This window comes from Camelus dromedarius, chromosome 13 (genome assembly GCF_036321535.1).
Source record: "Camelus dromedarius isolate mCamDro1 chromosome 13, mCamDro1.pat, whole genome shotgun sequence".
Lineage (NCBI taxonomy): Eukaryota > Metazoa > Chordata > Mammalia > Artiodactyla > Camelidae > Camelus > Camelus dromedarius.
In genome coordinates, this window is record NC_087448.1 from 64,165,760 (window position 1) to 64,182,275 (window position 16,516).

The 16,516-nt window shown below is 39.1% G+C and overlaps 1 protein-coding gene across 1 annotated transcript in view; it reads right to left on the reverse strand.

Annotated features, from left to right (window-relative positions):
• Positions 1-14,304: 14,304 nt before the first annotated feature.
• Positions 14,305-16,516, reverse strand: part of RXFP2 (relaxin family peptide receptor 2) — a 39,950-nt gene continuing 37,738 nt past the window's right edge. The window contains exons 17-18 of the mRNA XM_064492882.1: positions 15,414-15,632; positions 14,305-14,904 (exon numbers count right to left, since the gene is read on the reverse strand). Coding sequence (XP_064348952.1) covers positions 14,645-14,904; positions 15,414-15,632 — 479 coding nt within the window. The 3' untranslated portion in view covers positions 14,305-14,644. The remainder of the gene's footprint in view (positions 14,905-15,413; positions 15,633-16,516) is intronic.

Here is a 16,516-nt window from a genome sequence, read left to right on the forward strand (position 1 = left end):
CAAGAGATATTTACATCAATTTTTTTCATTTTTCTTTGTTTAGCTTAGATCTTATTCTATTTACTATCAAATAGACCCTCAGTTTCTCTATTAATCATTTATTAATATTTTGGGGTGAAAATCAAGGATAATTTGTGCACTCTTGTTGGCAGGCGTTGACAGAGCAGCCCCACCATCACCAGTGTGCTTTTTGAATAGGATCTGCTGTGTTCATATCAGTGCTGGAAAGGGGTTAAGAGGAAGATTGCTGCCCTTAGCAAAGGGAAAATGCTTTAATATTTAGTTACTAACGTGTTTTTCAGTGAATTGAAATGAGGATCTCAAAGATCTCTGAAGGTAGAGAGGCCATGACCTTCATTATAGCCCCTAAATTTTCTTTTATAGAAGTTTACTGGTAAGTGAACTCTAACAGTAATCTCAGACTTCTCAGAAAAAGAGATGATAGGTAGGTAGGTAGGTAGATAGATAGACAGACAGACAGACAGATAGATAGATGAAATGTTTGCAGTGGAAGCAGCTCACTGGACACCTTTGTCAGACCGACACGGCGCAGGGCACGGTGAGCAGAGGTAGCTGGTGTACCTTCTCCCACTGACACTTTTCACTGAAGAGCTGCCGTTCCCGTTAAGTCCAGTCTCTGCATTATCAGCCTCTCTTTCCATTGCAAATTGAAATGTCCATCATTCTTCTGATTTCCAATTGAGTTACCATCTTTCTGATGAGACTCCTGACTATTATGAAGAAATTCAACAAACACAAAGAAAAATGAACCAAGGGGTACATGCACAGTTCTCTAGCCAAGATGGGCTGAAGCAGCAATATCCCCCTCTCCCCATAAAAATCACTGTACTAGAACTTCCTCTGCAGTAATGGGACTTGGGGCCCAAGTGTCTCCTTTGTATCCATTCTTAAGTGTCTCCTTTGTATCCATTCTTAAGTGTCTACCACTAACTCTCTTACATCTTAGTTCATTTATACCCAATACTGCAGGTTTTCACGTAGCCTAGGATCTAGGTGTGTAATCACAGATTATTTTACTTGGAAATGTTTGTGGTAAGTCTGCTGAGAACTCTGACATTCACACAGAATTTCTGACATCTTTTTATGAGCCTTAAAGGGTTCCAGCCAGCAATGAGCATAGCCCAGGGAAATATTTTTCTAGAGCAATCTGAATGGTTTAATGCTGAGAAGGATAAACTTAAGCAACAGTCAAAGAAAAGAACGACTCCAGAATCTACCGAATAATAATAAATTATCTAATGTCTTACAGTCTGTAGTGTTTTCTCAAGACATGTATTATCTTACCATTATGTCCTCATGACCATAACCCTGTAAGATAGACAGGGAGGAATTATTCTTGTCTCACAAACATTTGAGTGTCAAGACAGTGAGAGGCTTGTTCAAGATCACACTGCCTCTCTGTGGCTGATGTGGGACTTGAACTAGGTCTTTCGATGCCCAGTGTGAGATTTTTATGTTCCTTTTCTACCCAAGGGTTTGGCAACCTCATGTTTCTTTCATGGTATTTCACAGGTTCATTTATCCAGAAAGCAGACTCTGAGGCAGAGTTTCATGTTCAGGGGGTTTCTTAGGGAGGTAGAAAGAAGAGGGAGGAAGCAGATGAAGCAGAGGGAGAAATGAGCCAGGATGCAGGACCTATGCCACAGGGAGCTCTGGGTCAGAGATGAGCCATCAGAGCTGTCATGCCTTGAACTGCACTGGGGGTCCCCATCTCAGTCGGTTGTCAGATGCCAGCCAGCCTCGGGAGAGCGTGACCTTGGGTGAGGCGGCTCTGGAGGTGAGGCCATCCCTGAAGGCTGCTGACTGCACAGTTTTGTGCCTCTGTCATATTCCTACAGAACTCTCATGGTGGATAGTCACCACTCCCATTGATAGGTGGAAAAGTTGCAATTTTTGAACTTAAAAAGTTGCAAATTTTAAAAAATAGCATATTTGTGTCAGTGTCAGAAAGAAAACCAAATATTCATTCTTCCTATACAGTCATTCTTCTTATATAGTCATTATATAGCGGCCACACCACTTAAACCAAACCAAACCAAAAAACTGTGCCTAGGAATGAACCCTAAGCACCCTTCATCTGTGAATGAAATAAACTTTATTGAGCATTTTCTGTATTCCAGATCCTAAATGTTGAGGTTTATTAATTCTTTTAATTTTCAAATCCCCAAACCTGATGAGGTGAGGGAAACTGAGTCACATTAAGGTTCAAGGGACTTGGCAGAGCTCAAAGAGCTCAGAATTAGGGAGCCAGGATTTCAATCCAGGCAGTTTGCTTCCAGGTCTCCCTTCAGCGAGCACGTCTCTTTCCCCCTGAACTTGTCAAGTGCAGGACTATTTATGTCTCTAATGTTTAATTATTAAAAAGGTCTAATGTCTCTAATGTTTAGTCCAGTGCTTGGCACATAAAAGGCTCTTCATGCTTTCTGAATGAATAAACAAAGTTGGAAAGAAACAGAGTGTTTCACAGCAGGGAAGTGGTTAAGTCAATTAGGACTAACACTTCAGTGGAAAATCATGCATCTCAATAAAGAAAAACAACAATTATGAAAACTGGGTAACATGAAAAAATTTTACAATCTTGCAAAAGAAAATCAGCACCACACAATTATATGTACCCTGAACTGACAATGATGAAAACACATATATTAACATCATAAGGGCCAGAAAATATATAAATAAATGAAAATCATTATTATATCAAAATGGTGGGATTATGGATAATTACCTTTTTTTTAATTTAAGTTTCTTTCAGTGTTGCCATAGTTTAGTTTGTGCAATACTAACTACATTGTTACAAAGAAAACAGACCACCAGTTTGTGGCTTTCCCAACACCACAGTGGCTCTGGAGTGAGCCTGTTGGGCCCCAGTAGTGAGTTAGGGTTTAAAAAATTCACAGTATCCATAATGAAAAAGAATATGAACAGGAATATATGTATGTATCCGGAAGACTGAAACATTGTGCTGTATATCAGAAATGGATGCAACATTGTAAACTGACAATACATCAATAAAAAATAAATAATAATCATAATAATAAAAACTTCAGAGTAGATCTGGCAAACTGTGGAAGCCAGTCAGCCACTGTGGAAGTCCAAGAAAGCTATATTTTACTTCCCTAATCTACCCCAAGGAAAGACGTTATCTCCTTGCCTAGAGGCTACTCTAAAACCGTTAACTCTTAAATTGAATCTTCAATATCTGCTGATTCAAAATTGCATTGAGTTAATGGAATTTTGTTTCTTTTGATTCATGTTCACTTATCACAAGATGTTTGAATACTTTAGTAAGTTTTTTTTAATAAAGTTTATTTATTTGATGGGGGAGATAATTAGGTTTATTTAATATTTATTTATTCTTAGAGGAGATACTGGGGATTGGACCCGTGACCTCCATGTATGCTACGCATATGCTCTACCACTTGAGCTATACCCTCCCCCACTTCTTTAGTGAGTTTTTAACTCAATACAATCATAGATGTTTAATATTTGGCAGTGTTCTATAAGCTTCTCATGGATATAAACCAGGAAATCATTCAGGAATTGCTGTGGTTTAAGGCAAACAGAGACCCCTTATCGCTCCTGAATGTGCTTTGCAGGTGACTTGATTACATTCTGGCATTTTTGCTAGATAGATACCGCTTATGTTTTGGTTAGTGCTGTAAATTCTCTGTTATGCTTCAATCTGATTGCAGTATTTGTAGCAGGGGTTTAAAACTTGATCCTCACTCTTTCTTTGAATTCCTTTTCTCTTTTCTTGCTCTCTGAAGCAAATTCTGCCAAATAAAACTCTGTTGTCTTGTTCAGCCACTGGGCAGTCTCTCCTGAGCCTGGAACCGAGCTCTGTTCTCTGATGTGTCTTATTCTCTGAGCAAATCCACCCTGCCGTCACCCTTGTGAATTAAAGTCAAGGATTTTACTTCACCTCCTATAATCTGTGTGTTCTGCACAGCCTCATTCATCCTCAACTCCAGGAAGATGATGTCACATACACTCACTCCTTTAAGAAAGTCTGGTTTTACCAAAGATTACACAAAAGATACTCTATTCAGTAGGTAATAAAGTTGTGAAAAAATTTTATATGAACCTCAGCATCTCCCTCTAGGTAGGGTCTTCATATCCCTGGGTATGTTATTGACAATCAACACTTTCTAACGTGGCTTTGGGTACAAGTGGTAGGCAAGGAAGAGAGTAATAGGGATGGGGAAATTCTGGGGATAGATTTACATACATGTAAACACATCACCCCCTGTCCTGGAGAACACCACTTCAGCCACCTAAAATCCCGGTGTTATTCTTGACAACTAGATGGTGACTTCAGGCTGCCAAGGACATCCACATTTTATTCATTCATTCGACAAATTATTGAGCACACAGGATGTATTAGGCACTGCTCTAGACAACTATTTATCCACCCAAACTTAAACTCTGAAATGAATTCTTCCTGAAATCTTTTATATTTCTTTTCACTTTATCCTTTCTATAGTACCTTCATACTAATCTAATCTTTTCCTGGTGACAGAAGGTTGGACACAGGTTGGTAGAGTAGAAAGGACTGTATTCAGAGTTAAGAGAACTGGATTTTTGTTTCGGTTCTGCTAAAAATCATTTGTTATCTCCTTGTGTATTCCTTTACAGACTGTTTTTTTTTAATATAAAAGTTCCTATAAACTGTGGAAGGTTGTACACATGTAAGGCATCATCCTTATGGACAGTCATCTTAATACTGGATCATAATACAGACATTTCTTCAGGATCAATTCAGACGTATAGAATTATTCTCCCCTGTGCTGAACTGACCCGGATTTCAGGGCTTTAGCATTTCTGTATCTATAGAAGGGCTGAGTTGGGTAAAATATGGGGGGGGGGGGGACTGGGAGGAGTTACCACTCTTGCAGATTTATTCTGGACAGATGTAAAGTGAATTTTCATGCTGTTCTCAGAAAGACTTGTAGGGGGAAGCTATCTTTCATAAACATGTTTTATGCTGAAGGAAAGCCTATAATTTCAAAGCTTTTCCTTCTGTTTTGTGCAGCTAAAGGGTGGAGACCCTAAATAGAAGGCCTTTTGTTTAACAGTATGGATTCCTATTTTGGATAAGCATAGGTAGGCCTGAAACTCAGTTTGGGGCAGGGTGAAAAACACAACTATTCTGCAGAAGGGATTGACGGGATCTGAGGGATGGAAGTCTGGCAGTCAGGGTAGGGAGAAAGGGTGTGTGTGTGTGTGTGTGTGTGTGTGTGTGTGTGTGTGTGTGTGTGTGTCTGTGTGTGTGTGTGGCTGTGTGTGTGTGTGTGTGTCAGAAAAGCCCCAGGAGATGGAGACAACGTCGGCCTAAATGTAGTGATGGAAATGGCTGAATGAGCTTTTAGAACATATTTTATATAATATTTTTACTGAACTGTAATCCATCTTCATTACCCTCAAGCATAAGTCTGTAAACAGTACCTCTGTGCTAATAATGGTATGTGGAGTCTGGGGATAACACAGCCCTCCCTGCAGCATCCTTCTGCTGTGCAAGGGTATTGGTGGCAGCACCATACTGAGGGAGGACTGAGGCATATGGTCCAGATAGTCAAGACTAGAGGAGGCCCAGAGCCGAGGGTCAGGGGAGAAGGTTAAGGGCTTATAGAACAGGAACTGACTTAGGCAATAGTTGAAAATCCCCTGAAAAGTCAAATAAACTTCTGGACATTCTAACACTATGATATGCAGGATGAGGGCTTGACCCATTTAAATTTTAATTCTGAAAGACAGTGGAATCACAGAGAAGTTTACAAACTAAGATAACTGTTAACAGTGTATACACTGACAAAATTAAATAGATAATCACATTAATTATATTTGCTTTAGGTCTTTTTTTAAAGAACAGTTGTTAAAGACAGATTAAATTTTTTCTCTTTCCCAGAAATAAATCCTTTTTTAAAACTGAAGAGTATCATTCCCCTGTATTAGATATATATGGGTATACGTTTAAACTTTTGTGTAAATGATATACTGTACATCATCTTTTATAACTTTTGTTTTCAGTCAATTAATCTGCTGGCCCCCCTTTTCTCTCTCCTACAGATAAAGTTCATTCAAAGGGGAGTACCCTGCACCTTCAGATTACATCACCTGGCCTCTTCAGTAGCTGCTGGAGAGGCCGGATTCCACCCCCCTCCCCAGCTTCTCACCCTCCTGTGGCCTCATGCTTCTTCCTGAGGAGGAGAGCCAGAGACTTCTGATGGCTGGCTGGTCAGCGTCAGGGAGCAGAGCTGCACAGGCCTGCAACCAAGCAAGGATTCACTGCTTAACACACATAGAAGCCAATACTATGGCACTAGCTTTCGAGAAAAGAAACAGCTTTATTGCGAGGTCAACTGACAAGGAGACAGGACATGAGGCTCAAATCTGTCTTCCCGACCCAGGGTCCAGGGCGATATTTAAGGGGTTAGGGGAATTTCAAACTTGGAAGCTGACTGGCTAGTCATGAATCAGTCCACACGAGCTACTTCCGATGCTGGAAGCCAGGTTTTCCTTACTGAAGGACTTCTCACTTTGTAAAGGGCCCTGGTGGCAACATTTCTATTCAAGTTTTGTAGACTGAAGATTCTCGGTTCCAGGGACATCCTGGAGACATGGGTTCCTATCACATGTGCAGTGCTGTCCCTATAAAATAACTCCAGGCTTGATTAATCAACAACCTATTTAAGGAGGCAAAACCAGTTTTAGCTGCTCAATGTGTTACATGTTGTTTCAGGTCTATGTGAAAGTGACCGTAATAGCAGCAACTGAGTTGGAGTAGATGGTTCAGGAGAATACGGGGAGGCGTATAAGATGAAGCCAATAGGGTAGGCCTATTTTGCACCCATTTAACTTTAATAGTGCCAAACTGTTCACAACTGTTGTGACAATTTACACTCCCACCCAGCAACGCAAAAGATTTTCTCTTCCACTACATTCTTGAAAAGTCAGTGTATCCAGACTTACTTTTATTAATCTAATGGTGTAAGCCAGTATTTCATTTTTGTGTTAATTTGTATTTATCTGATTAATAATGTGAGTAAACATTTTTGTTTGTTTTCTGTTTGTATTTATGGGCCATTTAGTTTTCTTCTGTGAATTGTTGGTTTAAATCCTTGGTCCGTTAAAAAAATTTGGCTTGTCTTATTCCTATTAGTTTGTTGGATGTTCTTGGTATTTCTGAATAATAATTTTTTTTGGTAATTTATGTGTGTTACAAAGTCTATTAACTCAATTTTTAGTTAAATATTTTTTAATTAAGACTTTATTTTTTAGAGCAATTTAAGCAATTTTTTAGAACGATTGAAGGTACAGAGATTTCTCATATACTCCCTGATCCCCCACATGCTAGTCTCCCCCATTACTAACATTCCCCACCAGAGTGGTACATTTATAATAGCTGATGACCCTGCATTGACACATCGTAATCATCCAAAGTCCAGAAGTTACATTATGGTTCCCTCTTGGTGTTGTATATTCTATGGGTTTAGACATACATAATGACAGGTATATGCATGATTATAGTATCGCAGAGTATTTTCACTGCCCAAAAAGTCCTCTGTACTGAGCCTCTTCAACCCTCTCCTGTCCCCATGCCCGCAACCCCTGATATTTTTATTGTTTCCATAGTTTTACCTTTTCCAGAATGTCATACAGTTGGAATTTGGTGTTATATCTAAAAAGTCATTGTTATATTCAAGGTCATTTAGTTTTTCTCCTATGTTATTTTCTAGAAGTTTTAATTTTTTTTTATTTTACAGTTAGGTCTATGATCCATTTTGAGTTAATTTTTGTGACACATGTACACTCTGAGTCCAGTTTTGTTTTATTGAATATGGATGCCTAATTGTTCCAGCACCATTTGTGGGTAGATTCTAAACTACCTACTCAATTTGTTTAAATAGTTTAAATATTGTTTAAATAGTTTTATAGTGGTTATTATTTAATAATAGCCACCAGGTTAGCAATTTCTTTTTGAGTGTGTTTTGGAAGGTTTTCCTTCTGGTATTTGAACACTCATATAAAAAAAGGTAGCAATGAAAAATTCAAAGCAAATGAGGAACCAAGCATTTAAGAAAGAACTTAGCTGAGAAGAGTGGAAGATGAAGACAAAAAGATTCGTCGTTCCTAAAGCAACAGAGTGGTACAGCTCCGAAGACGGAGGCTGTTGCTCGCTCCACGGTCTCCAGAACAACTGTCACGTGATCTGTTTCCACTCCTCCCTGTACAGTGACTCTTCACTGATGGGGGTGAAGCTTTCCCTTGAGACGCCCTTCTAGATCTCACACTGCCAGTGGTCATGTCTGCATGTTCTGATTTGGTCTGACAAAAATAATGAACTAGTAAGAAGGTTATACAAGCTGAGGTTTTGGATTGAAAATAAGGGAATTGAGAGGAAGTTCACAGAGAGCCACCGGAGTCTTCATCTTCCCTCTCCAGCCTGGACTACTGCTGTATTATAAGCTTATGAAATTTTCTATCCTGTTTAAAAAAAATCTTCCCAACAAATAGGTTTGGTGGGTTTTGAACCTATTTATTAAAATATAAAAATGCACTGCCTTTGGATGAGCTTGAGAGAAGAGCTGATTCTCATCTGGGAGGTTAGAAATTTCATCAAACATTGTTCTGTAATTGGTGGAGAAGATTGAACAAATAAGTGTCAAGATCTTGCTAGAACCATCCAAATAAGCTCCTTCTATTTGTACTTACTTTTAAAGAGAGTTTGTAAAAACTAATTAACTTGGCTATGACAGCCACAGAGAAGTTGAAGCCAAGGAAGGTCATATGGAGGGCAAAGAACAGGGAGTCAAGAATAAAGCCCTGGGAACTTTCTATCTAAGTTTAAGGGACAAGAGGAAGAAAAACTTCATGATGATGTGGGAGGGAAGAACCGGTGAAGTAGTGCAGAACAGGAAAGAGGGGGTCCATTCCGAGGGAGGGGTTTGAAGAAGAAGGAGGTGGCCACCAGTGACAAATGCCTCAAAGAAGTGAAGTAGTTGAAGAAAAGAAACTGCCCATTGGGTTGTCATCCTGGTGATTTTTGTAAATTTAAAGTATGTATGTATATATTTATTTTCATTGACATATAATTGACATAATAATGTTATTATATTAGTTTCATGTGTACAACATAGTGACTGGATCTCCACAAGGACAGCTCAGTGGACTGGTGAAGATGGTCAGTTGTTGAGCAGTCACAGGAGGTGAGATGCTGATGACCAAGAGCTTCCCCTTCTTTCAAAATGTTTAGCTATAAAGCGAAGGTGAGAAAAAGACAGAGGCTCAAGGAGGGTATAGGATGGGAAGACTGTCTTTCAACTGTGGGAATTCTGAACATTGTGTTTTGAGGAGAAAGAGCCAACACAGAGGGAGAGGTTGGTGCCAAGAGAAGGGTTCATGGCTGATGGTGCAAAATTCGAGATGGAGAATTCTGGGTCAAGGACCACATGTTCTATGATGGCTCCATGCAGAAAGTACACGTCATTGTCTCTTTATCCTAACAACACATTTCCCAGGAATACATCCAGTCATAAGAGCTGGACATCCCTGTGTATCTGCATCTGTGTTAGAGGGTAATTTAGGTGACAGCAGACCTATTAATGCACTCACGCGAAGAGACCAGTCTATGATTCGTAGCTAAGATGTTTGCTTGTTAATTACCCTGATCTCTTATTCCTAGATTTTGTAGCAATGCACCACCTAAGTTTTAAGCTGTACTTACTGCTATATTGTTGTCAGCTCCTGTGTCTTTGAAAAGCTTCAATGTCTGAGACTTGACTTCAGTTTTCTTTCTAGAATAGAAGATTCCTGGAAGGAAATCCACTGGATGGAGTGGACTTCTGAACACTGGCGATCTGTGCATTGATTCTTCCTGAGAAAAGGGAAATTGAGAAATGAGTGATCCTTTAACTTCATGTAAACTTCAGGATTTTTAACCCACACTAAGTTTTCAAATCCACATAATAGATCTTCCCAGAAATGGGACAAGACACCAGTTTATGTGATAAAATCTTAAGGAACGTCAGTTACGGAGAATGGAAGTGATTTAAAGATATTTGTCTGAGGACTTGTAGGTAGTTGATGGCTGACCTCGAACTGCAGCACCACCCCCTCACTTTTGACACCATATTTCCTTGCCTTAAATGTGTGTTGTCTTCAGCAGGAAGTATATGGCTTCCATTACAAAACTTATACTAAATCAAACACCCTCACACCATGAATTCAGAGAATCACTAAACAAGTGAAAGTTTTAATAGCTCCCAGATAGTCCAGAAATAATTTCTTCTGGTATATAAAGTAGCTTTGAGTTTATAACTCAAAATTGCTATGAGTTTGCCCAGGTCCTAGTGGTAGGAGGTGTCACCATGGGCTGGGACCAGGCTGTTCAGACAGCAGAAGATCCCCACCCCCAGATCTGCAATTGCATCACTTGGCCTTTTTGTTCTCTATTTCTTCATTTGTGATTTATTTCTTCCAAACATGTCATGTGGAGAAATATCCTAAAGACTGGGGTAATGAAATACATTGAGTAATAGGTCTCAATTAGCTTGCAGGGCTTTGGGAAGTATTTCTCAAGGACTTTTGAGATCTCCCACTGAAAAGCCATTTAAAAGGAGAATCATCTAATTTCATTTCATTTTCCTGGTTCAGAAATAAACATCATCATTATTAAATAGGCATCTTCTGTCTTTCATAAACAAGATGTTACGCAAGTGACATATGAACAGATATATACATAAACAGATAAATATACAGATATCTGTAAAGAGAAATCTTTGTAGTCACTCATTCACCAGGATAAGGAAATAAGAAAACATAAACACTTATCTTCAATGTTTTGTTTCTTGAATAAAGTTGCCTAAGGCTACTTATTAAATAGAACCACATGCTCATTTATGTTACACTGCAAAAGCTAGAAAGAAATTAAGTCTTACATGTATTCCTTGTTAATTTTGGAAGCTAAGTCTCCTTCCAACTCCCTTGGAGAATTTAATCAGATGATAAGGTGGATATGACTGATATGAAATCTTTATCATTTCTCATCTCTAGCATGTGCATTCTCTGGATCTCTGCGTTGCTCATGAACTTGAGGACGGTAAAGCAGAGTGAAGATTGCCTTGGGTGAGAGAAAATCTTGAAAATGTGGCGTGAGTAGATACGTAGCAAATTACCAAATACTGACTTGATCTGGCAACAGAGTCATCCTTAGCTGACCAACATTGCTTTTGTGGCTCTGTGATGCTACACAGACCAGGTCAATGAAGCTGCAGAATTGGGGTGTAAGATTAGAGTGGGGAAGGTGATACTGCTACTTACACAAAAGCTCAGATATGCATAATTTCACTTAAAGCATCTGCTCATCAAGAAGCAACTGCGATGGGCTGTAACTAGTTTAATTTTAATTAGAAATAAAACAAAGTGATATTAAAAAAAAAAAGCTTGGCTTTGTCTATTGCATATAAACCACATAGCCTGTTTGTGCTCTTGTCTAAGGCTCCTTATTGATTTTTCAGGTTATCTTTTTCTTTTCAAGACAAGATACTAGACATACACAAAATGCAGAGTAGGATGTGGATCAGGTAATTTGCCCTCACCCTCTCCTGCTCAGAGATGGCAGTCTATGCCATCTTGAATTCTAGAGTGATGTTTAATTGATGTTTATGTTGTCATAGAAAATGGCTCGTGAACAGAGGTGGTATTTTCATAATTACATAGAAATACTGGGTTTAGAAAACAAGTCTGACTCAATACAAAAGACCACTCAGTCCAGATAAAAGGCTATTATTTGCTAAAATCAAACATATTTCTGATGGTTTTCTATTTATATAGCAGTACAGAGAGTAAGATTGTAAATCACTAAGCTATTAGAAATCAACTGTATGCCATTCGTTGGCATGCTGCTGACCAATATACAGCCTCCATTTGTCTGTGAAATATGCTGTCAGTTTCCCTGGTGCATCTGACCTTGTGCTTCTCATGTCAAAGCTCAGCAGTGAGAGCGCTGACGTTCACAAACATGGTTCCCAGATGCTTGGCTCCCGCCCAAGCCTGATGCCTTTCAAGAATGGGAAACTGGGAGACACACATTTGTGCTAAGATTGAAACACCCTAGGCTCAGGGTCTACTCCTTATTTATGATTCTGATGTTGGGAAACGTATTAGGAAATAAATCGTATGATGATCAAGGGCTGGCAACAGACATTTAACAAAACAGATACGCCGGGAAGCAACTAATCACAGTGAGGACACGAAATGGAGAAAAGTTAGAAACTGTAAGGAAAAGGGGCAGCCTAGTCAACGGGGAGGTCCACTATTTAGTGGAGAGTTCACAGATGTAAGAAATACCTCGCTTGATGAAAATAAAGGCACTCACACGACGGTTTTAGTTCATATTAGGTAATGACCGGTAAATCACTGGAACAGCCGTGATGCATAAACTCTGGGATGCTTTCTTTGCTGGATGCTACTGGATAAAAGGGCATCCTATCTAACATGCAGTAGGAGGTGAGCTGGTGCTCTCAGCCGTCTGCTTACCTTCCATCTCATTAAAGGAACTCAGAATGAAGTCAACAGGGAAGAAACCAAGGTACTGCTTCATGCTTTGGAAAAAGGAGGAAGAGAAAGAAAAAGACAAGAGGTGTCGTCCTGTTAACTGAGGTACTGTGTTTGTCTCCTAGTTACATTCTCGACCAGGAGAAACATGGGTAACAATCAATAAGCCCTATCCATGGTCTTTGTTGAACTTAAAATAATATATGGACAAATGTAAAATATAATTTTATTTACCCGATCCTCTTTTTTTCACATATGAATTTTCAGTGTAAAAACACACCAGGCCTTCACAAGCACTTTTCATTTTCAAAAAACAAACCCAAACCTACCGATCTTTTTGTTAAAAACAATGGGAATTTATCTGCATCCCGTATTCTTAAATTCCCATTAATACTTCTTATCTGTGTGTTATATGAATGCAGGACTTGCCAGCAATAGGGATACTGCTCTAAAGAAATTATACTTGAAAACGTATTAAAATGTAGTTTTTGCTCAATATCACTAATTATCAGAGAAATGCAAATCAAAACTACAATGAGGTATCACCTCACAACAGTCAGAATGGCCGTCATTCAAAAATCCACTAATGACAAATGCTGGAGAGGCTGTGGAGAAAGGGGAACCCTCCTACACTGCTGGTGGGAATGCAGTTTGGTGCAGCCACTATGGAAAACAGTGTGGAGATTCCTCAAAAGACTAGGAATAGACTTACCATATGACCCAGGAATCCCACTCCTGGGCTTGTATCCAGAAGGAAATCTACTTCAGGATGACACCTGCACCCCAGTGTTCATAGCAGCACTATTTACAATAGCCAAAACATGGAAACAGCCTAAATGTCCATCAACAGGTGACTGGATAAAGAAGATGTGGTATATTTATACAATGGAATACTACTCAGCCATAAAAACCGACAACATAATGCCATTTGCAGCAACATGGATGCTCCTGGAGAATGTCACTCTAAGTGAAGTAAGCCAGAAAGAAAAAGAAAAATACCATATGAGATCGCTCATATGTGGAATCTAAAAAACAAACAAACAAACAAACAAACAAAAACAAAGCGTAAATAAAGGACAGAAATAGACTCACAGAGAATACAGACTTGTGGTTACCAGGGGCGTGGAGGGTGGGAAGGGATAGACTGGGATTTCAAAATTGTATAGAATAGACTACACTGTATATAGCACAGGGAAATATACACAAAATGTTATGATAACTCACAGAGAAAAAAATGTGACAATGAGTGTGTATATGTCCATGAATAACTGAAAAATTGTGCTGAACACTGGAATTTGACACAACATTGTAAAATGATTATAAATCAATAAAAAATGTTAAAAAAATGTAGTTTTTGGCAGTTGGAGTGCCCAGTTTTCCTGTGGCAGGGGCCACCTTAAGAAAAATATCTTGGGATCTCAGCATTTCTGACATTAAATACAAGCCAAAAAGGTGAATGGTACTAGGTGAATAGTCAGCACGCCTCTCTGATCATGTGTCTGACTGAGAACCTGGTATGAAGTTAAGCTTTCAAAGCAGCTACTCCACCAGCCTCCCGAGGGCAGGACGTGAGGTGGGTGAACATCCCCAAAACCCTTTGCCATCAGGTCAGAGGATGCTGATGGTTTCATCTGCAAGCAAGGAAGGACATGTTGGGCTTGTGCTATTACAGCTAGACTAGAATTAGATGTTGTGAATGTTTTTATTTTATGGATAGCGTAACTTCATTTAAAAGCAGACCACACAGCGCCCACGTGTGGGCATCCCCTGGTAGGCTGGCGTGTTGACTAGCCAGAGATGGACTACACACCAGCCTACTACAGATGGATTCACTTGCGCATTTCAGCCATGTCAGGGTGAGGAGAACCCTTAGGTCCAGTTCTTAGCACGGTTGACAAATAGCACAGCTGCCCTCTGAACGCAGAGCCCGAAGTCACCATGCTGTGCTCTCCGTGCAGAAGGGTCTGCTGCTGCTAAAGATGAGAAGTATTACAGACGTCATCTTCCAAATGCTGTGCTTTTTTTTTTTTAGGTAGTCCATTTAAAGTCCAGTGATACAAAACCATTACTAGGAAATTGGTTTCACTATATTGTCCCCAAGGGTTATTTTGTTCAAAACCCCAAGTTTAAGTAAAGAGGAGTCATCTGTCCACACAATGGAGGTAGACAAACTTTTTTTTTTAGTTTTGAAAATCAATTTTCTTCGATGTTTGTGCAGCAGCTGTTTCAACTCGTCCTTGTAAAAGCTGGTTGTGAGAGTGTAGAGGACTGGGTTCAAGGCACTGTTTACTGGAAGGAAGAAAATGACCACCCAGGAAGTGACTGTGCCTGGAGAAGCGAAAGAAATTGAGGTTTTAATAGACGCGAATACACGTAGTATTTTACAGTCAACGCTATTTTGGAGAGGGCTGCCTGGTTCATTTAAGTTTTCTTTCACCTCAGAGTCACAGGGGGAACTTTTCCAAAATACTCATGTGCAGGCCTTAGCCCTTACAGACTAAACTCAGATGCCCAGGGAGGAGCCCAGGGCGCGTATATTTTGTTTTGTTTGATGCATTCTTGGTTAAGAAACACTATCTAGCTCAGGGAGAAGTGAGATACTAAGAAATTGTTTCTCTCTAGCTTCTGTGCTTTTATTATTCTTGTCTGGATTGCACCACCACCCAGTTTCTACCTTAGAATACTGATTATAGAACTCTGAGGAAATCCTAACTCTTTGTACTAAAGTTGTAGGTATTTACTGAGAATTTACTATATGAAAAGCAGTGTATCCTGGCCTTGCTGAACAAAGGGCATAAGAAGGCACCATGTACTCGGGAATAATGGAAGGGACTGACCTGGTATTTCCACCCGGAAGAGGGAAAGAATTTTAATTACAAACACAGGAATCCAGCAGATGGCATCAGAGAACACTATAAAAAAGAAACGGTTTGCGAGAGCCACCTCTCTTCCGATGGGATTCCTCACTTCTGAAGTCTGCAAGGCAGTTTTTTGAATGGAACAGAACATAATAGTATAGGAGAGCACAATGATGAGAAAAGCCAGCAAATTCACACCTGTTGGGAAAAGCACACCTCTTAACATCTCAGGTGCACAAATCGACAGTAGAAATACTGTTACTTAGATGTCCAGTATGGTGCTTCTTCCACTGTACTTACAAGAAGCCTTCTTTGTATAAGCCCCATGGTCATCAGCTAAAACCCTGTTCCACGGCTGAAATCTGGAATAAGCTACAGGAATAGGGTTTGCCAGATCAAAAAGGTATTTCAAATACATAAACCCGTTACCCCAAATTATAGACTTTGGTATATCATGAGGTAAAATTTAGCTTTTTAAATAAAGCAGGGGAAAAGCTATTTCATTTTTAGCCCTCTGCAAATTCAAACCTTAAGAGATTACTGTAATCACATGTTTATCTCAGAAAATCAATATGCCGCCATTCCTTTATTATATAAATAAAAGATAACCTTGGAATATCAAGAAGGTAATAGCCTCAGAGACACTATTCCTCATATTTTTAAAAATACATAGGATAAAAACACATTTTTATTTTTCTTCAGATTACCTATAGTAATCTAAACTAAAATTCAGAACCCTCTAGATTAGTTTTAGAAAAAAAATTAGAAAAAATTAAAAATTCAACAACAGGAATTACTCTTTTAAGGTCAGATAGTTCAGCAGATTCTCACTAATCGTTACCCTACGATGCTGACTTCTTTGTCATTTTATTATAATCTTGCTATAATAAAAATCCTAAGTGATCATATTTTTCTTTATGGTGAACATAAAATATGTATGTAATTTCAAAGTCGTTAAAAAAAAGTTTATCTAATTAGACTGTATGTAAGGCTAGTGAAGTCCAAGGAAAAATACTATAAATTCAAGGTGTTCTGTTGTTTTTATCCAAAACATAAACATATTCCATGGAATTGCATTCTAA